Source organism: Diabrotica undecimpunctata, chromosome 1, assembly GCF_040954645.1.
Source record: "Diabrotica undecimpunctata isolate CICGRU chromosome 1, icDiaUnde3, whole genome shotgun sequence".
Classification (NCBI taxonomy): Eukaryota; Metazoa; Arthropoda; class Insecta; order Coleoptera; family Chrysomelidae; genus Diabrotica; species Diabrotica undecimpunctata.
Genome location: NC_092803.1, coordinates 50398815 through 50422997, shown reverse-complemented (window position 1 = coordinate 50422997; position 24183 = coordinate 50398815). Strand labels below are relative to the sequence as shown.

General features: G+C 34.6%; 2 protein-coding genes across 4 annotated transcripts in view; one reads left to right on the top strand and one right to left on the bottom strand.

Moving 5' to 3' along the window:
• Positions 1-24183, top strand: part of Mt2 (tRNA (cytosine(38)-C(5))-methyltransferase) — an 81852-nt gene that overhangs the window by 47784 nt on the left and 9885 nt on the right. The gene's annotated exons all lie outside the window — the stretch shown is intronic.
• ema (C-type lectin domain containing ema) overlaps positions 1-24183 on the bottom strand; it is a 49485-nt gene that overhangs the window by 17495 nt on the left and 7807 nt on the right. The window contains exons 4-9 of one of the 3 annotated variants that reach the window (XM_072542201.1): positions 22752-22981; positions 17608-17866; positions 14309-14756; positions 8607-8946; positions 5952-6078; positions 2404-2554 (exon numbers count right to left, since the gene is read on the bottom strand). In XM_072542201.1, the coding sequence (XP_072398302.1) occupies positions 2404-2554; positions 5952-6078; positions 8607-8946; positions 14309-14756; positions 17608-17866; positions 22752-22981 (1555 nt within the window). The remainder of the gene's footprint in view (positions 1-2403; positions 2555-5951; positions 6079-8606; positions 8947-14308; positions 14757-17607; positions 17867-22751; positions 22982-24183) is intronic. The other 2 variants (XM_072542205.1, XM_072542212.1) reach the window with 2 other exon arrangements.

The window sequence follows — 24183 nt, the reverse complement described above, 5'->3', positions numbered from 1 at the left end:
ATTAGCTTGTGTGCGTCCAATGAAGGGAACGACATAAGGATCAAATATTTTTCAAGAATTTAAAGAAACTATTACATCTTTGAAAGTACCTGTGAGCAATATTTGAAACACTACTACTGATGGAGCACCAAATATGAGAGGGGGAAAATCTGGTTTCCTAGGCATGTTTAAGTATTCATTTCTTGGGATCGAAGTACTATTTCTTTAGTGTGTCATATATCAAGAAGCCCTGTGTAAATCTGCTCTAGACATGAAACATGTGCTTGATATTGTTATTAAGCTTGTTAAAAGAATTCGTTCACGAGCTCTCAAACACAGGCAATTTCAAGAGTTTCTTGATTCATTGCAGTCTGAATATTCTGATGTATTTTACTATACTAAAGTAAGATGACTAAGTGCAGGTCGGGTTTTTGATCGCGTATGGAAACATGATATTTGGGGTCATATCAGGGCTTTCAAAATGCAATTGAATCTATTTTCCAAACAACTAGGCAAGAAAGACCTTACTCATTTTCCAAGGCTAAAAACTATTACCGTTGGGAAAGACAATCTTAAGAGCTATGTGAAAAGCGTGAAATGTCTTCATGACGAGTTTGAGCCTAGACTCAAAGTTATCGAACAGCACCTGGACATTTTCAGCATGTCGTTTAATCTGGACTAAGAATCAGTCAAACCAGAATTAAAGCTTGAACTTATTCAGTTGAAATTACTAGTTGTAACACTAAATTGACGTAACTATTTTTCAATGTTTCTAAAACTGAGTTCTACAAGGCCCTGTCAAAATCAAGTTTCCCAAACCTGATATCTCATGCTCAAAAGATAACTGCGATGTTTGCATCTTCCTTCATCTATGAACAGGTGTTTTCTACTACGAAGCTTCGCAAAACAGTATTAGAAACTGATTGACTGGCCAGCACTTAGCTACACTCTTGCGAATCAGCTCATCCCAGTTTCTGCCAGATTATGAACAACTTTTAGAACTCAGTCTCAGTTTCATATATCACCTACACTTTCATACATAAGATATGTGTGATGTAAAATTAAAATATAAACTTTATCACTAATAAAAACTTTTATGTTATTATTGTTTTATTATTTTTTTTCGGCCCGCCTAGGGGATGTTTTTATTTTATGTAGCCCTCCACTTAAATAGTTTGTCCATAGACCAAGAAAGAAGTGGATAGACGAAGTGAGAACCAATGCTGGAGAGATATTGAGGGTAGATAACGGGAGGAGGGCAGTCGAGGAAAGAGATGCTTGGAGGCGGATGCTGGGGGAGGTCAAGAACCTACTTGAGCTGTAGAGCAACTGGAGAGAAATAACCAAGCTATTTGTTACTGGTGGAATGAATCTGAAGGCAAGTTACAGACATCAAATTTTGCATCTTGTATAATAGATTTTTTTCAGAAAGAAATACAAAACATTATTTAATGGATAGGTGGATGTGTCTACCAAAATAAAAACAAAACATTGACAAAGGCAAAGATAAGTAGAAGTAAATAATATCATTAATACTAATATTTTTTTTATTGTAATAATTTGAGACTGATGTATTATTTTAAGGTATTACAGTGTAAACAAACTCAACTCCAACGTTACTTCGTTAATGCTTATTAACGCTCCTTTATACTTTTCTTCTTTCTGCTATAAACTCGTATGTATCATACAACAAATACGGAAGTCGACATCTCAACAGTACTCAAGAGTAATAAACTCATAAGTAAATTTTTCTGTATATAAAACTAAAAAATAAGTATTTTATTATTAATATTACATATTTTCATTTCACAACACATTACAATCACACGAGGTTGCTGTTCAACATCATCGATATGGTCTCTTAATCATACATGTAACATCTTTCCATCTTTTTATTTGTTTTTCTCCAAACTTAGTCCATATAACCATATATATTTATTTGTATGGTTAGCTGGTGTAATCAATATTGATTAAGTATAATTTAATTCAATTGATATCTACAAAAAGTAGGTGCACTTTTTGCAATATTTTGATACTGTGTTTTTAAATCGTATCCGGAAAAAATAAACCAATAAATTGAAGTACTTAATAGATCAAGTAAAAACAATGCTAAATAGATCAAATGACAATTTAAATACTATAGAGTAATTAATAATGACAATCATCCGTAACATTTAATAACATGCATATTTTTGATAATCAAGAAATATATAAGAATATACCAGTAAATCCTTTTTACATATTTTAGAATCTTCTACGTCTTCTGCATTCCACACAGAACATGACATAAGCAAATGAAAACAAGCTCAAGCAAACAGTAAACAATAACAAAACGACAACGAAAATGCAAAACAAACAAAAATAATAACGACCACCAACAACAAATAGACTAGTGATTGTGTAAATCACGTGACTATGACACACAACGAGTTATACTCAGGTCCAGTGCTTGATCGATTTGGACACAGCTCTGTGGATTAGTCAACGGCAATTGGGATTCCACTTCTCCGTTTAACGTCAGCACCAAGTTACGTACGAGAAAATAGACTCGTATAGCCCTTCTGGCTCGCTCTACCTAAAAGTAAACGAAAAACAAATAAATTAATAAGATCGCTACCGACCTGAAATACAAGTATAGTTTATTTTTAGCGGGATATTTGATAAAAACTGAGATACCACAATTATACAGGAAACTAGATATTTATAATTTTATTTTTGGTAAGATAAAAACGATGTACAGAGCAGATAAATAAGAATACGAGTTGAAATAGCACGACAATCATTTATAAAAATTGAAAACCTTTTTTCTACATGTAATCTTTCAGTGTCTTGTTCTTAGAGTGCCATATCCCTACGGAACGTCGGCGACTACCATGCTTATAATATTTTTATACTGATCTCGGTCTTGCGCTACGTTTAGCAATTGGTCCGCTGTCAAACCTGTCCACTGCCGCAAATTCCTCAACCAAGAGAGTTTCTTCCGTCCTATCCATTTCTTTTCTTCGATTTTACCGTTGAGAATTAGCCGAAGGAACTCATATCTTGGTCCTCTGATTATATGTCCAAGATATTCTAGTTTACGCCTCTTAATAATATTGAATAGAGTTCGTTGATGTCCCATTCTTCGAAGAACTTCTTCGTTTCTAGTTCTGCTAGTCCATGGAATTTTTAGTATCCTTCGATACAACCACATCTCAAACGCCTCGATTTTATTCATGATATCGGCGTTTAAAGTCCAAGTTTTACATCCATACAAAAGTACAGACCACACGTAACATCTTGTAAACTTTTCACGGATTTCCAAATTTAATGAGTTATTGGATAATAGAGACTTGAATTTTTGAAATGAGTTTCTTGCCTGTTCAATTCTACATCGAATTTCGAAGGATGGATCTAGATTTTGGGTAATCCAACATCCAAGGTATTTGAATCTCTGAACTCTCTGCAGCGGTTGTTGGTTTAATATCAGTTGGGTTCCGCCGATATCCACTTTACTGGTCACCATGTATTTAGTTTTATCGATATTTATCGACAGTCCCCAATTTGTGCATTCCATGTCAACTCTATTGATTAGCTCCTGCAGATCGTCGATGTTTTCAGCTAGAATCACAGTATCGTCGGCGTACCGTATATTGTTAATTATTTCTCCTCCTATGATCATTCCTTTTTGATCTTTTAAAGCTTCCCTAAATAGATTCTCAGAATACACGTTAAAGAGGGTGGGAGATAGTATACAGCCTTGTCTTACGCCTCATTCAATACTGATTGGCTTTGATTTCAGTGTACCTCAGGTTAAAACCTAAGATGCCACATTTTCTCTATTTTACTGTACGAAATTTGTCAGCTAAATACTGAAGGTGGGCTCTACGAAGGAACTGGAGGTTTTGAAATGTTTTAAAATTTTAAAGATTCAATCGATAAAAAGAGTTACAAATTCAGAAGCGCTGAGACGTCTGTAAGAAAACTATGAAGTTAGACAAAGCGTTAAAGTAAAAACGCTGGAATATTTGGGTCATGTTATCTACTTTACATAATGGCAATTAAACACAATTTTAATTGAAAATACATTATATTTGCCGTTGTATTTTGAAAACAATTGCAAACGGTTGAATACTATTTATGGGCAGTGGGCCTAATAAAAGAAATAATTTAAAAATAGATTTACAATTATTACAATTGGTATTGGTATTAATAAACATATATTTTCTATTCTATTTGCACGGCCAACAGATGCTATTTTCGGCTCAATCTCCTCCTTAAATCCACAATTATATCGAGAAATACAAAAATAAAACTCTACAAAACAATAATATGCCCAATCCTAACATATGGTTCAGAGACCTGGACTCTAACAAAAAATAATAAAAACATGTTAGGATATTAGAAAGAAAAGTACTAAGGCGAATTTATGGAGCAGTGAATGACAATGGTTAGACTCATTAAAGCCACAATGGATGAAACTCAGGCATGTGTACGAATACAAAACAACCGGACAGACTTTTTCAAAATCTCGCAGGGACTAAAGCAGGGAGATGGGCTGGCACCAACATTGTTTAACCTGGCACTGGAGTATGCGGTTAGGCAAATGCAAACTGGACGAGAAAACCTACTGACCAATAAAACGGTTCAACTGGCTGCCTACGCCGATGATATTAATATTATGAGTAGAACATCAACAGGAGCACAGGAAGCATACGCAGAGTTAAAAACACAAACGAAAAGGCTAGGTCTGGAAATTAACACAGAAAAAACAAAAATAATGGTACAGACGAGAAGAAATATAATCCCACAAAACATTATGCATGAAGATGACATTGAAACGGTTGGAAAGTTTACATACCTGGGAGTAGAAATATATGCCGATGGAGCAGAGGATGGAGAAATACGAAAAAGGATAACGCAGGCAAACAAAGCTTATTTTGCCCTCTCCCATATATTTCGGTCTAAAAGTGTCCACCGAAATACAAAGATGAGAATCTATAAAACTTTAATTCGGCCAATAGCATGTTATGGCAGCGAAGCATGGGTCCTGAAAGAAACATCCAAAAACAAACTCGACACATTCGAAAGAAAAGTACTGAGGAGAATACTAGGACCTGTGAGGGAAAACGGAATCTTCAGAATTCGATATAACAACGAGCTCTATCAACTGTATAAGGAAACACCCCTGTCAGACTTCATTAGAATACAAAGATTGCAATGGGCCGGACATGTGATACGAATGGGAGAGGATAGGCTACCAAAACGAGCACTGAACGCCAGAATGCAGGGAAAGAGACCAGTTGGAAAGCCAAGAAAGCGCTGGGAAGACACAGTAAGCAGCGACGCACAAGCACTTTTAGGAGTCCGTGTATGGAGAAGAGCAGCCACAGACAGACAAGGGTGGAGGCAAAAAATAAAGGAGGCCAAGGCTCATTCTGGGCTGTAGTGCCGTAGAAGAAGAAGAAGAAGAAGAATGACAATGGAGTGTGGAGAAGACGATTCAACTTCGAACTTTATAGAATATACCATGAACCTGATATCGTAAAACATTATTAAGATAGAACGTCTGATAGGGCATGTAATGCGGATGGAACAAAATGACCCAGCTAAAAAAACGCCCCTTGATAGACCCATTGGTCAGAGAAGAGGAGGAAGACCCAGAACAAGGCACCTTGATAACATCGAAGAAGACATGAGCAATATGGGAATACGTTCTTGGTGGAGACAGGCGATGGATAGGGACGACTGGAGAGAAGTTCTTGAGGAGACTAGGACCCAAACAGGGTTGTAAAGCCAGAATGATGATGGTGATATTTTCTATTCTTTTATCATTAATTTACTGATACTTAAACTACACCACTCTCTCAGTTGTAGTTCCCAAGATGGAAGCCAATGTTGGGCACCCAGTATAATTGTTTATAAAAATGAACTCATACTTCTACATTCCTTTAACAATAAAATATATGATAAAATATAAAGTATTCACTTACCTCACCACAAGGCAGTCTTTTCGTAAAATCTATCCCTGTCATGGGAGTACCAGTTGGAGGCAATAAAATTGCACTGTCCATACACAGCCATTCGACATTTAAAGAACCTTTTGACATATCACAGTATCTAAAAAATGCATAAAAATATTTTTCAACAGATGTTAAATTTTTTATATATTACTTTTAAGTCATAGAGTTACACGATTTCAAATAGAATATACCGATTCTAGAGTAATCAATACATGAGGGCTTGGAAGTAGATATAAATAAAACAAAATCGAGTGGATCTGGCAGAATTCTTGAACGTGATACCAAAAAGAACCTACCTAGAAGTTTTGAGACTAGAACTTTTCCTTCAAGAAAAGAAAGAAGGCCAAAAGAATATGAAAAGAAGTAGAAGAAAAATATTTACTATATCAAACGAATAACAAGAACTCAGAAGCGGAGGATCAGGCAAAGATGTGGTATTTGTACTCATATAAATAACAGATTATAAAACTGACAGAAAACATATCGCACCTTTAGGGAAACAATGACACAAGTAAACAATTGTTCACAAATTAAGTTATCAACACTACAATATTCCTAATATTAATTCTAATACTCGTCTGGGGAGACAGAGTCAGAATAATTGTAACTCTTCCCTATTTCGCTAGATGACGGATATGTCGACATTGCGTTTCCGTTTTACCTTCTCTCTTGGTGCAACGAAGTTGAAATGGACTACCTAAGTCTGACGTTACAATGGGCGGGGCTTAGAAAACCTTTCCAAACATTTCTATATTGTGTGTATTTGTCCCATAAGAAGTTGCAAACATTGTTTTTTTAATTGTTTGAAGAGTAAATAAGAACTTTTGGTTGTGAACATTCATTCCATGCGATTAGTATTATTTGTTGTTCGTGAATTTGTGAGGTAAGAATATCAAAGTATTCAGATATTTACTATGAATGTTTATATTTTTAGGTTATGTGGTTGTTTGATTAAAACTTTAATTATTTTTTTACTGTATTTCAAGGTATTTTGTTGTTGTTTTTATCAGGGTTATTTCAAAATAATTCAATAAATCATTGAATTTATTTACGAAGTTGAAAAATATTTAAATTTTTACAGATTTTATCCTGTAAAAGACTAAAGATATTCGTTTTCTCCTACTTTAAGTTGTAATATAACATTCTGTGGAAACCTTTCTATCAAATTGCCATAATGAGTGTTTAAAAAAAGGTTTTTGAATGTTGTAATAGTTTTTGAGTTTATTATTTTTTTTTAGATATGGGCATATGATGGCTAGTAAACATGTGTTGAAGATATGCAGTAATATGAATTTTGCAGTAATGAAAACAAAACTACTATTTACTACAGTAGAACCTCGACTACTCAAACCTCAATAACTTAAAAACCGAAATCGTAGGCTTCCACGGCCAGAGTCAGAATTATAGTTTATTCGTCTTCCGGGTTTGGACCGTGTCATTTGTGAGTGACCCAAAAGTGGGTTCATCTCGACGTTTCGCTACAATTGTATGTAGCTTCTTCAGGAGAACAAAAAAAGAAAAAGAAAACAAAAGACAGGAAGATGGGTAGTTAGCAACGGTAACTCAGTTACTCAACGCAACCAGAGGCGAATACTAACTACCATAGTAGTTAGTATTCGTATACATTAGTAAACAATTTACTAATGTTTGTATTTTGAGAACGATTTCCGAAGTGGAAATTGAAACGTCAATAAACGTATTTTAACCTTTAATTGTGGCTTATTCCCATTTAAATAGTAATTAATTCACTCTGTGCGATGCTCCAACTTCATTAAATCGTCTGAAAAATATGTTCTCTCGAGATCTGCAAAGTATTCCTTCGTGGCGGCGACGACGTCCTCATTTGACTCAAATTAATAATCGGCGAGTGACTTTTTTAAGTTTGAAAAGAAAAAAAAAGTCGCACGGGGTAAAATCTGGAGAATACGGTGAATGGGGCAGCAGTTCGTAGCTCAATTCGACCACTTTGGCCATGTCGACGGCAGAGGTGTGAGCCGGTGCGTTGTCATGGAGGAAGAGCACTTTTTTCTTCGCAAGTGGGGCCGTTTTTCTGTAATTCGGCATAGTAAAACCCTATGACCGTTTTGCTTCGGAACACATTCGCCGGGCGAAAACCACTGTTTCGAGTGTTCCTTGGTCTCTGATGTGTACCAGTAGATCCATGTTTCGTCGACGGTCTCGAAACGATGCAGAAACTCCTTAGGATATCGCTTAAACTGCTCTGAATTGGTATCAAGGTTGCGCTTGATTGTTGAAATATGAAATCGTTGATTTTTGTCACCTCATAGAATTTCGGTTTACTCCCATTAAATATTAGAGATAATTTTGAGAGACGTTTAGTTCATATTACTGTCGTAATGTTGGCTACCGATATTTGTTTACTGAAATGTGTTCAGTATATGATAGGATTTGAAAGCGTCGTTTATTTTCTAAAGACCACATTTCAATAGTTTCACTTATGACTCTTGTTTTATGGTGTGCAATTTAATGAAATACCATGAGAAGCCTATAAAAGTGAACTTACATTAAGTCTTAGGATTTTTTCCTTCCCTCAATTTTTTCCTTCCTTGTCAATTATTAGTAAGTCAGGGAAACTAATAATCAAATAGATAAGAAAATACTTACTCGTGTTCAAACATATCAAGAAAAATTTCTTCACTCTTATAAAAATTCCTCAACAACGCCATGCTTTGCACCCTCGCGGTTTCTATTGTATTCCTATGAGATTCTGACAATACTGTCTTGCCGTCACACACAGTAAGTTGTATGAACAGCTTTAAGGCTAGTTCTAGGGTGACTAGTCGTACTCTACAAGACGGTTGGCACGAGAAGATTATGATTTGCAGCATCTTTTCTACTAAAAAGGTGTTGTAGGTGTATCGGACGTCTTTCGATGCTGACGAGGATTTAGAGATGAACGATTTTTTCGGTCGCAGAACTTGCTCGGTGATATCTGAAGTTATACCTAAAATAATATTTCATATATCTGTAATTTGAGTATATAAAATTGATTATAAAAATCACTATAATATATTCGCACTAGGTATTCCCAACTATAAATAGTGGTATATATACACATTTGGAAATTTTTTAACGGAACATAGGATTTTTAATACAATTACTGAGACTCCCTGATTTGCAATTAACCAGTGTAAATTTCAATACAACGTCGCAATGTTTTACAATTAATATGTTTGTTCCACTGGATTGCTGCTCTTTTGTGATTCGTAGCAGCGTATTTGGCACGCGCGCGCAGACAGTGTTGTTCCGCTTACCGATTTTTCCTGAAACTCCGTTTGGGATACTCGTAATTCTGTATTTTTGTGCAGATAATAATATTGTTTTATTAGCAACAATTTTGTTTGTGTTCATTGGGTATTATTTGAATTTAATAATTTATACTTTAATACATTTATTATTCCAAATATTGTTTATAATTTAAAATTTAAAGGGTGTATATGATATATCCAAATCTACTGATTTTGCAGAAGGTATCTACCGATTTGGCAACAGCCCCAAGGAACATGACTGGCCGAGCAAATCAAACATAATCCACAAGGAAAATAATTCCTGCAGCTGGCTGTATACCAAGTATCACAAAAAGAGGTTGAATCTTTAAAATATACCCATTTACAAAAATTCAACCTCTTTTTCAAATCAAACATGTTTGCTCCTTATTATAATGACATGAGCTGAAGTTAAAGTAGTGTTTATAACCATCTATACAAACGAAGAAAAAGTACCAATTTTAAAATGGTATTTTAGGGGCAACTCGTACACTGACATAAATTTATTTACTTGTGCCTATGAAGATAGGCCAATACCGACACGATCAACTATTCGTTGTATTATTAAAAAAATTGAACCGTTTGGTTGTATACAAAACTGTCGAAAATGTACGGATCTACCACTAGAGAAAACAGTCAACGAAGTTCGGCAAAATTGGGAAATCGATGTTTGTAGTGTTGCTGAAACTAGTGATCCTTTTTCAAGCAAAACCATTGCTGAAAAAGTTGACATCAATGATAGGACTGTGAGGAATATTTTGAAACGAAACGGTTACCGTTGTTTTAAAGTTTCAACGACTTAAGAGTTGTTAGCCGAGGACAATTTCAAACACATGGAATTTTGTGAATTCATGATGGATAAACAAAATGAAGAGGAATATTTATTAAAAACCATTTTGTTTACCGATGAAGACATTTTCGTTACATCGGAAACATAATCCTTTTGTAGTACGATATTGGTCATTGGATAATAAACACTTCAGCGTTCCAGTACGAACACAATATCCCCAAAAACTTAATGTTTTGACAGGTATTTTGGGGGACTATATTGTCGGTCCATTTTTTATTGATGGTAATTTAACAGCAATAAATATTTAGAATTGTTGTAAAATCAAATTATTCTAGCAGTTCAATTACTTCGTGTCAACTTTGACGATATTTGGTTTCAGTAAGACGGCTGTCCTGCTGACATTTTTTTCTTTGGAGATATTTTTGAAAGCAAGTGTTTATCGACATGGTTTTAAAACAGCCCGAAATTTAGCAGAATTGAGAGAGAATATAATTCATCTTTTTGCGAGCATTAGACTGGAAATGCTCAGGGATATGAGAGTATCTCTGTACAAGATTCGGATTTTGCTCTGCAGAAAGAGGTGGACTATTTGAACCTCTATTACGTTAAATTTTTGTTTTTAATATTATTATTATGTTATTTTTGGAATTGCTTTTTATTTTTAGACATTACTTTTTTTTCAAGCCATTTTGGCAATAAAACAACATTTTTTTTAGTTAAATAATATTTTTAATTCCATATCTACGTAGAAATGTATGTTTCTGGCGAATTGACATGCATTCTAGCTGTGTTCCGTTTTTACACTGGCGGATAGTTTTACGATATGATGATCGTTTGCGTTTGCAAAGGTCTGGTGTAGGATATCGACTGGAGAGGGTCTCCAGTCGAATAAATGAATTAATTATATATATTTATTATATATATATATATATATATATATATATATATATATATATTTATTATATATATATATATATATATATATATATATATATATATATATATATATATATATTATTATATATATATATATATTTATTATATATATATATATATATATATATATATATATATATATATATATTATTTATTTATTATATATAATTATATTATAAAATTTGCGACGTTGTATTGAAATTTACACTGGTTAATTGCAAATCAAGAAATCTCAGTTATTGTATTAAAAATTCTAAGTACCGTTAAAAAATTTCCAAATCTGTATATAAAATCAATCTTGTTTAAATATTCTTCCTCTTCTTTTATTTAGGACCATTGTTCGTTTTTCTTCAACATTGTCTATTGTGTTATAAGAACAATCATTTCATATCTTTTTTTCTGATTTTTGAATTATTGTTTTGGGTAATTCTAGCTATTCCTTTCTTTCTTTATATGTTGCACCTACTCAACGTTTATGTCTATCCTACCTACGCTTATTATCTTCCCAGTGTTTCTTTTGTTTTATACATCAATGTTTTTACTGTTATTTTTGTATTCTTATTTCATTTGTTTCTAAGTATCTTTCTTTTGTAGGCTTATTTCACATAACACAGGTCTTATTTCTCTGGTGTATGTCATGACGAAAGTCCGGATTATAAGAATGTTGTTTTTGCTTATAATTTAGGATTCTTAGTAGAAATGCTTAGTTTACCAATAAATCCCTCATTTCGAAAAGGATACAAGTCCATTAATTAATATTCCGTTTCATTAGAAAGGAGTCAGGATTCCAGGACTCGTGCCATTTTCAAACAGAATTTAATTTTTGTTAGCCTTTTATGTTGACTTGTATATGAAGATGTGCCCTTTTCACAGAAATCATGTAAAAGGTTTCAAGAAATAAAATGGCACCAAAAGCTGATATTGCAAAAAGTGAGACTTATGCCTTTTCGAAATAACGGGTTCAAATGTTTTGCTGATCTTACTTATTTTAATACACTAGTTATATAAATCCTTTTCATCTGAAGTACAATTTCAGCTAGTTCCAGTCGTTAAAGACCCATTAATTATTTTAATTCATTAATAGGCAAACCGAGAAAACTCATTCCACTAGTAGCTATTCACACAATAGAGTGAACTACATTGAGTGTAAGAGATTGTTTGGTAGGTTACTTTAAATACCCAATAAAGTATTGAGAGCAGTATTTACTTTAGTGTAATCTACTTATTTTAGAATTAATTTTTGATCTTTCATTTGGCGCCAAAATTATAGAGATAACAACAGAGCTTTCTGGAACAATGTAAGAAGCCTTGGAGGAAAGAAAAGACAAGGCTCGAAGGCTAAATCTTCGATTTCAATAAAAATTTTAATAAACTAAAAACTAGTACGTTAAGTTTTAAATTAGATATATTTAATAAAATCATGTTGATTGAGACTGGCTGAATCACAATTGTCCAAGCCACGAAAAAAAAATTAGATATACACATTATAAATGGCAACACTGCGCGCTGTCGACTGTCCACGAACCTCCGTTGCCCCGTTGACTATAATTTGTCATTATACATTATTTAAAGCAATAAGAGCGTATATTTTTAATTTATTTTTGTAAACATGTCTGTCTATACGCCCACAGAAATGGTTCAAATAATAAAATGGTTTTATGGTGGTACTTCTGGACAACAGTGTGTAGATTTATTTTCTGAGTTTTTTGAGGGGAGACCAATTCCTTGCGTACTGTCAGTTCATAATATTGTTAACAATTTTGAGAGTTGTTATTGCCTCAAAAATGGCAGAAAATGTCACGCTCAAGAAGTGTCACCAGAAAAAGTTGAGGAAAGAGAATACCGGAATACACAAATTTGTGCAACAATTGATGTAGATTCAACACGTTTAAGTAGAAGCGTTGCTAGAGAGTTAGATGTTAGCAATGTTACTGTAACGAAAGTATGGAAAAAGCACGGTTAAAAACATTTTATTTACTGATGAATCTTCTATTTGAAAACCAGCGCAGGTGTTTTTTTTTTGGCCTTAGGTTCAAGACCTATTTAGCCAAACAATTGGTTTAATACGTAAAAACAATCTCCTACACTGCCTTTAAATTCATGACAATTTCCTAACCGTTCGTTCATTCGCTCAATTTCCTAACCTTCCCATTGAAAACACTATTGGGTGACTATACAAAAAGGATTGAACAGGAACATACGCTTCACGCTAAGGTGCCATTCATAGCGACTTTTTTTTAACACAAACAATACAGGCAACGGTTAAAGGTAAATGACATCACAGAAGTGTTTTTTACCGAACTTAACTTCCTCATAAAGTTAACGTCTGGACTGGCATTTTAGAATACCTTATAATAGGTCCATTTTTTATTGAGGGCAACTTGAATAGTAGAGTATACCTCGATTTTCATGTTCTTCCCGCTATTCTCAATCTTCCTGATGTAAACCTGGAGAATGTTTGGTTCCATCAAGACGGCTGTTGAGTTCACAACGCTTGAATAATTAGGGAGTAAATAAACAATACTTTCCCGAATTGAGTTATCACTGGAACAGGCGATATTAAGTGGCCTGCGTAATCTTCAGATCTTACACCCATGGACTTATTTTTTTTTGGGGACATTTAAAAAGCATTATCTACGATCATCCTGAGGCTAGACCCCAAAATTTGGATGAATTAAAAAACCGAATAAGAGAAGTCTAGAATTCTGTTACAGCAGAAACTCTTACATTTGTCCGCAGAAGTTTTTATGACAGATTGGGGTACTGTTCAGCAGTAGAAGGTCAAATATTTGAATCATTTCTGTAGGGTATAAAGAATAATTTCTTATTTTATCAGGAATTATTTTTTATTTTCAATAAGAGTATATTTTTTGTTTTATCTTTTTAAAGAAATGCGCTTTATTTTTAATTCAACTACAAAAAATTGTTCACATTATTAAGAACTGATACAAATGCATCGCCTTATAATGGCCAATGTATTTTTATCGAGTTTCTGTTATAAGAAACGAACCGGGTATGCGTAAGCAAAACAAAAATCGACGGACGGAGATGCATATCCCTTGAGTTGTTATGTGTTACTAAATGGTTTTCGTTTTCTCGTTTTCTGTCTAGGAGTCTAAAAATCTAAGGTGTCGGAGGAGATCGGAGAATTCCAATTACTTTGCACGAGGCAATGTTGCCGATTTTAGCGCTTTATGTAATTTGCAATATCAAATCCAAAACTTAACGTACTCTATAACATATATAGCATTTTTAACAAAATTACCTTTTTTTGATAGATTATGATTTTCTGAAGAAAGGCAATGATAACTTACCTACGTTATTGGCCATTGCGTACAATAAACTCAACCCAAACAAGGCAGCGTAATCGTTCTCAGTACAGTCTAGAGCCTCATAAACAGTCTCCAAAAAAGGAAAGTTTGTTATTCCAGCCCCATCAGCAGGGGTCACCATTCTCTGCTTCTCCTCGTCGGTGACATTCGTGTTCGTCTGCTCGTCCAAGATATTCTCCTTGGAACTACTACTTTCCCTATCACTGGGTACACTTCCCGAAGCTTCGTCCTCAGAATTGTGTCTTTCTTTTATGTTTTCGTAGTATTCTAAAAGTTTGTCAACGCCGTTTTCGAAAACCGTTCGGTCGGTTTTTAGGATTATCCAGGCTAAAGTTTGTACTAAAGGTGAGTGCGAGAGGATGAGGAATACTTGCGATAGAAGAAATAGGGCTACGACGCAGGATACTTTGCCGTTGGTTATATCATGAACCTAAAAATTAAAAGATTACATTAGAAATAAAACTCTGCCTGTTTTAGTTGTGGAAGACGAAAGAGATGAGGTGAGGGGAACATACGAGAGGGAAGAGGAACCCCCAATGATTCTTGAAATTAAAGATGCAGTTAAAAAACTAGCCAGAAACAAATCACCCGGAATAGATAATCTCCCAGCTGAACTATATAAAGAAGGTGGCCATGATACCATAATGGCATGACAGCAGCTTATAAACGAAATATGGACACAGAAATCCCTCCCCAATGATTGGAATACTGGAATACTTTGCACCATACACAAAAAAGGAGATATCTTTGAATGCTCTAACCACAGAGGAATTACACTTCTAAATGCAGCGTATAAAATATTTTCCACAGTACTATGTCATCGTATGGCACCATGTGCAGAACGGATAATAGGAAAATACCAGGCTGGTTTCAGAGGTGGTAAATCGACAATTCATCAGATTGCAACCCTGAAACAAATTTTGGAAAAAACACTGGAACAAGGCATTGATACTCATCACATATTTATAGACTACAAGCAGCCTACGACTCTGTGAATAGAAGAGAAATGTTCAATGCAATGAAAGAGCTAGGAATACCAAATCAGTTGGTAAATTTAACAAAACTAACTCTTAAAAAAGTTGAATGTAGAGTACGATTTCAGGGGGCACTATCTGAACCTTTTAAAACAAATAAGGAGCTGCGCCAGGGAGACCCTCTCTCCTGTATACTGCTCAATCAGGCTCTGGAAAAAGTAATACGTATGTCACAAATCCCAACCACTGGTTCAATATATAATAAATCAGTGCAAATCCTGGGACCGTATTTTCGAATTCGTTCGAGCATATTTCGCATACGAAATTAGAAGAAATTCGCTCGAAATCCAGTTTTTTATATTTTCGAATAGTGCGTATACGAATTTTTTCGTATACGACGACACGAATGGGTATGAACCATTCGAATTTCGATGCTAGTATACGATCAAAGTAATTTTTGTCATTTCAATTGTTACTGGGCCCGTGTACGTCAGATAAAATTTCAGCTGATAGTTTTTAATCGTTGTTTTAGATTGAACAATACAATAAAATTTACATTAATACCTACCATATTTTTACATTGAACTTTGTTTTTAATGGGTGGTTTAAATAATTTTTTAATAGAAAGAAATAGTTAACGCCCTTGCCGAGGCGATAATATTAGCGGAACGAAGAGGCAAGTTTACCAACCCATTCTTAACCATCTAGAGGACTATTCGGATGTACAATTTCAAAAATTGTACAGATTAACAAGGCCCCTCACAATGGAGTTGATAAAATGGCTTTTTTTTGTTCGGCCGACACTAAACCACCATATTTCATGCCCTTTTTTACTTCTTGTTTTAGATAACAAATTCACCATAAACTATAATAGGTTAAGTAAAACTGCCAATTATTCTTCTTTTTTTATTATTTAAGTTTTGGTTGTTCGAATTTGCAGTGTTGCCGGTGCAAATTCTTTTAGTATACGTATAAAATTTCGAAGGACGTTCAAAAATACAGATTCAAATTCGTATACGAAATTTTTCATTCGAGTTTACTCGTATACGAAAAAATTCGATTGAATTCGAAAATACGAGCCCAGGCCGATGCTGATGATATCAATATTGTTGGAAGAACGAAAAACGCTGTACGAGAGGCGTATGCAGCATTAAAAGAATCAGCAAAATACAAAAATGAGTTTAATAATAAACACCAACAAAACGAAGTATATGAAAATAAGCACGCAATCATAAATACTAAAGCCCGAAAACAACACGGCTTGATGAAGTCCAAAAGGCAATATCAGAGAGAGATCTACGACCAGAAGACTAAGCCGATAGACGTGAATGGAGCAAGAAAAATATTATAGCCAAAGATTACCATCCAGCCTTCTGTGTGCACAGTTGAACATAGGCATTCCCTAATTTCTTCCAATTCTGTCTGTCTTGAGCTTCCTGTAGCCAATTCCCAGCGATCCTTTTGACGTCGTCTGTCCATCGTGTAGGTGGTCTACTCTGCTTCTTCTGTCTGCTCGTGGTCTCCACACTATAATTTTTTGGGTCTATTACCCCTGATTTATTCTGATCACGTGGTCCGCCCAGTTCCACTTATACCATGCTATGCGCTCTATGACATCTGTGATGCCTGTCCTTCTTTCTTATTTCTTCGTTTCTAACCCTGTCTCTGAGTGTCGGTCCAAGTAGCGAGCGTTCCGTTCTTTTTTGGGCTACTTAGAGTTTGGTTGCTGTAGCCTGGGTGAAGGAAAGTGCCTCGGCGCCGTAAGTCGTGACCGGAAGCACACATTGGTCGAACGTCTTATTTTTCAAATAATTTGACATGTTGCTCTTGACCAAATATATGCCAACAAATATGTGCAACGTGATGAAGAATGCTCGGAAAAATGGGTTAGAGCAAGATATATATTAAAAATAAGACAATAATGGCACATGTTGAGAACATATTAAGCGCTAACGAAGTACAGGTACCAACAGGTACAGGCTTTACCAACAGGTAAAAGATTATGAGGTCAATATCTGAAAGAGGATACGAAAAAGATGGGAAATAAGAAAATCGAAAAAACAAAAATACATCAGAAACTGTAAAAAAACTTAAGAATGGATTGATCTCTCTTTATTTGAACTTTCACGGACGATAATATAACCTCGTATTGTTGTAAAGTCTACACTATCGCTGAGGAGATTCAAACCATCGAACAACAATACATTACAGAACTGTCAACCAAATTATTAAGATATTCCACTTCTAAATAATTTCCTATTACTCACTAACTTGTAAATATAAAAAGTTCATTTAATATTTGCTTACCTTTGGACTGCTATTCTGTGAGCTCTTGGGCGTCAAAGATGTTTTGGCAAGCCCTTGAACTACAACCTCGTTAGAAGACGTCCTCCTTCGGTTAGACGATAAAGAATATATGTACAATGGAATGAGCAATTTGTGGAGCAAGTGATCAGTCAATACGTGATTTAAGTCTGTGATATTCAAACATAATATGTCGTTCAAGTAGTGCAAATGGTCCAAATGTTCTGCCACTAAGTCTGATAAGCGGTTTTGTGATTGATGGCTGTAAAAGAAGAGGAATCTGAATATAGTAACATTAAAATCATAAAGCACTCTCTAACAGGAATATTTCCACTATACAGGGTGTTTCAAAAAGGTATGTCATAAATTAAATCACGCATTCCGGGGACAAAAATAAATTGATTGAATCCAACTTACCTTAGTACAAAAGTGTACACAAAAAAAGTTACAGCCCTTTGAAGTTACAAAATAAAAGTTTTTTTGCATTATCTCCTAAACTACTTGACATTTTGTAATAAAAATGGACACGTTACTTTCTTGTTTTGAAAGCATTTTTCATAAAAAAAGAAACAACAAAATCTAAGCGCACAGAAAAATTTTAAGGGGGGTGTGCAGCCCTAAATCGCCCCAGACTTTTGAGTACGTTCAAATCAAATGAATTTTGTGGCATCATTAGTTTAACACATTATTTTTAAAAAAAATTTTGCCTCATCACTTTTTTCAAAAAACAGTTTTTATTGAGTTATAGCCCTTTTCATTAACCTTTAAAAAATTACGTGAAACTAAATAAATGGCTTAAATGAATTAACAAGTACAAAAAATGTCTATAACCTCTATAAATATGATATTACAATAAATGTTCAAAATGACCCCCATTTTCTTCAATACACATTCGTGTTGTTCGTCCTCTATTATTACAGAATACACTTTCTCTTTCATAAACGCCCAAAAGCAAAAGTCCATGGGGTTAAGACCTGGACTTCTGGGTGGCCAAGAAATAGGTGCGTCACGACCCCTTCCAATCCACCGACCAGGATACTGCCTGCAAAGGTATCCCGGACTTCATTACTCTAATGCGGTGGAACGCCATCTTGTAGAAACCACATATTTTGCCTTATTGCAATATTCACTGCAATATTCAAATAATTATCACCGTTTAAATTGTTGGGAAGAAATATTGGGCCTATTAGATTGTTATCCACAATTCCTGCCCAAACATTAACTTTGAAAGTCCTTTGGTGATAAGTTTTTTTGGCGTGAGGATTTTCGTCGGCCCAAATGTGCTCGTTATGATGGTTTGTTATTCCATTTCTACTGAAGGTAGCCTCGTCGGTAAACAAAATATTTCTAATAAAATTACCATTTCGAGTGTTTTCCATTAACAACCAATCGCAAAATTCAATCCTTCTAGGATAATCTTCAACCAATAACTTTTGAACCGTTGTTAAGTGATAGGGTTTAAACAGCTGATCCTTCAAACGCCTCCAAACTCTTACGTGAGGAACATTTAGTTGACCAGCTATTACCCTTGTACTTGTTCCAGGAACTTCTTCAATGATTTCTAATATGTCTTTATCAGTTGCATCCATTATTAGACGACCACTATTGCCAGCAACTTGCGGTTGGAATGTACCCGTTTCCCATAAACGACGATCAATGGTCAGAAATAATCGTCTATCGGGTGTATTTCGATTGGGGTATTTTACTGCGTAACGCCTTGCGGCTGCTGCACTATTTCCTTGACATTCACCTACGATATTCCCGATAGTTTATTGACATCATAATTTAATCTGATCCATCTTACCAAAAGTTAAAACCATATCTGCCATTTCCTGAAATGTGTAGGCCATTGTAATATTAATTTTCGAAAAACTAGTTTTTCGACAAATTATTTGAGGCAAAAAAGTTTTAAAAATAATGTGTTAAACTAATGATGCCACAAAATTCATTTGATTTGAACGTACTCAAAAGTTTGGGGAGATTTAGGGCAGCACACCCCCTTAAAATTTTTCTGTGCGCTTAGATTTTGTTGTTTTTTTTTGTATGAAAAATGTTTTCAGAACAAGAAAGTAATGCGTCCATTTTAATTACAAAATGTCAAGCAGTTTAGGAGATAATGCAAAAAAAAACAATTTTTATTTTGTAACTTCAAAGGGCTGTAACTTTTTTTGTGTACACTTTTGTACTAAGGTAAGTTGGATTCAATCAATTTATTTTTGTCCCCGGAATGCGTGATTTAATTTATGACATACCTTTTTGAAACGCCCTGTATATACTAACAACAATAAAATCAGAGTAAATAGAGACCTTACTAAATGTCTCTGGATTAGTTAAGATGGTAAGATCAGTTTGCATACTAATTAAAGATACGTTAAAGATTCCTCGTCGCATGTACCATTTCTGTTGAGGTTGGCGACTATGATGGTAAATTCGTCTCTGTTTTGGGGTACATGTATGAGACCGATTTCGTTGGTGTTTGTCCAATGCCCTTATATGACCTAGCCACAATTTCTTTTTCTGACCCAAACTTTTTATATAGACGTTTCCCGTCTATAATTCCTTCAAGTATAAGTTATATCTGTTTATAGTCGGCGTGGCGCATTATATGTCCGAGATAGGGTGTTTTCTTTGTTTTAATTGTGTCTGCCAGTAAGTGAGAAGCGTTCATTGTTCTTATGATTTCTGCAATGGTCATGATTCATGATAATAGTCCGGTCCTGATTCTTAACATTCGCCTACGAAGTCACATTCCAAATGCATTTAGCTTTTTATATCTTCCTATTTTAGAGTCGATGTTTCGCATGCGTAGTAGGGAAGCGACCATTTTAGTGTTCGGACCCTTATGTAAAATGTCTAATTTCCGGTGGTAGAGCAGTTTGTGCATATTGACGCATCCTGTGCTTGTTATCTCAATTCGTTTTTTAATTTACTTATAAGAGTTCCTAGTCTTCCCAGATATATGATCTAACTTAAGTCGCCTGGTGTTTGTGCTTCGTCACTTCAGCCGGTTTGTAATTTTGGTTTTAATGTGGTTTAGCTCCATCCAGGGCCATCAGTGCCTGCTGATACTCTTCGGCTTCTGCCAGTGCTACAGCATTATCCGCTTATCTTATGTTGTTAATGACGATTCCAGTGACCAAGGCTCTCTCTGGCCTTTCTTCAACAAATAACTTTACGATGTATTTCGCATTAACATTAAAACTGAAAGAAAATGAAAAGTTCTTTCACTGAGTGAAAATGAAAAGCTCCCGTGAGGCAATCCTCTCTTCATGTTAACATAGTCGGTGTACATCTACAGTGGTCTGTAGCCAATGGAACAAACGTCCAGTTTCTTTGTACTTCCAAATATCTTTCATCGATTAGCCTAATTGTTGTTCCTTTTTAAATTCATATTGGGTCCGATACTTGTTAAAGACACAGTGCGTTAATTTTAGGTTTAGTTACTCCGTTATTTTGATCAAAAACCAATAATACTAAATGAAAGAACTAACCATAAAAAACTAACGACTTTTTCTATAAACTAATCATATAGGTTCTAAATATAAATAAATTGTAAGTAACGTCCCTAATCCAAATCCGAGCGCGATGAGAATTTTTTATTATAAAAAAAATGCTTTTGATACAATTAAACGGACGAAAACGATGGAAGAGCTAGAGCATCTTGGAATCTCAGAAAAAATAAGACATGCTAACAGTAACTCCACAGTAAAGATAAGTTTCAACTGAACAACTTCTAAGGAGATCAAAGTAAACAAAGGCGTGAAACAAGGGACTAACTACCCGAAACTGTTAAACTTGATATTAAAAGCACTGATAAGGAGGATAACCGTCGTAAACAAAAACATTATTACATATCAACTTCAAGTAATAGCACACGCAGATGATTTAGTCATCATCAAAGACGAAGATGATACTTATAAGATTAATCGAAAAATTAGATAAGGAAGCAAACAGAATAGGGCTAGAGGTAAACCACATATCTAATAACACAGAACCATAAATTTGCAACTGTATCCACCATGAGCTGCTTGAGTGTAACAATAAGAAAAACCGGAAAAGAGAGAACAGAGGAAATAATTCTGAAAGGCAAAAAAACATATGGAATGAATAGAAATATGTTAAGAAGCAATACTCTAAGTAAAAGAACAAAGATGAACCTATATAAGACCTGTTGTTACATATGGGGCGGAAACAACGACGATTAATAAGAAAGAGGAAGATAGCCTACTGAAATTTGAAAGAAATATAATGGGAACGATGCTGGGCACAAATGTAATAAGAAAAGGAGAAACCAACAGAAAAAAAAGCCGAAATGGAAGAAGAATTAAAGGGAGAAAATATAGTCAGATACATAAAATATCTTCGCTTAGGATAGGACATATACAGAGACGCCCACACTCCAACCACAGCGATATGCTGAGAAGGATAACTAACTGGATACCACTATGACCAAGGTGTACAGGAAGACCTAGAAGATGATGGCTAGATGATGTAGAAGATGATATAAGCACACTGAATGTTAAAGACTGGAAAATTCAGTGCAAGGACAGAAAGAAATGGAATAGAGTCACGACAGCAGCAAAGACAAACAGTTAGCTAGAAATGACATAGAGGAATAATCCACCTCGTTCAGGAATACGATTTTGAACGCCTTGGGGTTAGCTATAATCCCTAGGAATGAAACACCTCAAGAGTAAAAGTAAGACTTGCAATTGAAGAACAAAATATATAGAAGACAATAATAAAGCCAATAAAACCCTCAAAAGAAATATACATATTAAAAAACCAGATAGAACCGATGATGTTAAACAAAAACCTGGCAAAGAACTGGATACCACCAGGTAAAAGATCAAGTGGCAGGTCAAAAAAATAAAAGACGCTTTCATCTATTCTTTTTTTGACCTGCCACTTGATCTTTTACCTTGATAGAATCATAATACTGGAGATAAATAACTGAGATAAGAAATTTGAATGAAACAGCGGAATATAAGATAATTTGGTATGGAAATTTAGACTAGGCTTCCACATAAAAAGGGTTTTTAACTAAACAGCTACAGCTTTAACGGAAGTATTATTTGCATCGATAATTTATTGATGTACAATATGAGACATATAACCATATACATACCACTCGCACTAATACTTACTCTGCATCATTTCTAACACAAGAATCCAATTCTTGTATGTGTTTACCAATGAACCATACTATATTTGAGAAATATGGTGCAGCTGTTCTATCCCTAATAAATGCCAACATACTGACATCTTCAACTTTGTATACATTTAAAGTTAGTGTCCTCACTGCTATCCTTACCATAGATTCTGGATGGTTAAAAAATTTGATAGCCTCTGTGTACAGTGGAAAATCATTGGTATGCTAGAAATTATAAAAAAATATATATGGTGTAACAAAATACAAAAATACAAAAACATTATAAATACATATTGTATAACCGTAAACGTTAGTGAAACAATTGGAATTAAACAAATTTGACAAACAATCAGCAAGCCAGTAAAAGTTTTTGATTATGTAAAAACTTGCTTATCACTCTTGGGGCATCAATCATCAGGATAATTAATCTGATATTATTATAAAAAACATTACAAACATTAGAATAATGCACCAAAATCAATTGGCAATTGCTTAAATAGAAAAGAGACATTCCTAAAAGATTTTGCTAGTTATGAATTTTTTTTGTCTAAGTGAACACTGGAAAACATGTGATCAACTTAAAAACTATGGGACCAATCGTTTTTGGTTTTCACACATTTTACAACCTTAAAATGTGAAAATCTTGAATTATCCATGTCTGTCCGTCCGCTGTAAACACAACTCCTCCGTTATTAGAACAGATAGAATTACAAACGAGGTGTCGAATGGAAGCTTATAACCCAAAGATAATATTAAAGGTAAGACATTTTACCTCAGACTTCCGGTTCCATAGTTGCAACCGAAAGTCCTGCTTTAAAGTCGCCGAAATACTACAAGCGATCTATTACTCGACGCGCCTTAGCAAAAGCAGAATAAATACTCCTACAAACTAGCCTCCGGTTTCATGCCTGTCTCTCTGTCCATCTGTATGTTCGTGAACACAACTCGTCGGTCATTAAAACAGACAGAATAGCAAATGAGGTGTCGAATGAAAGCTTATAATATGACCCAAAAATGGTAATAAAGGTGAGAAATTTGATCTCGGACTTCCGGTTCCAGCGTTGCAACCAGAAGTACTGTTTTACAATCGCTGAGACAGTATAAGCGATACATTATTCGGCGCGTCGTAGCAAGAGGAGAACAAATATATATACACTTCCGGTTTTTATCACTTTAGGTTAAAAATTTGCAACCGGAAGAGCCACATCATAGTCGCAGAAATAGTACATGTTATATATCAATCGACGCATATTGAAAATTTGAGTTCGAATATTTAGTTCCAGTTTTGATGTCATTTCCGGTTAAAATGTTATGACCGGAAATTTGTAAAAAATGACTTAAAATTAGTGAAAACGTATCCCATCGACACAAAGTTACACGAAAAGTTCTGGAATTTTTTTACGCAAGGAACGTAGGTAATTAGTCCT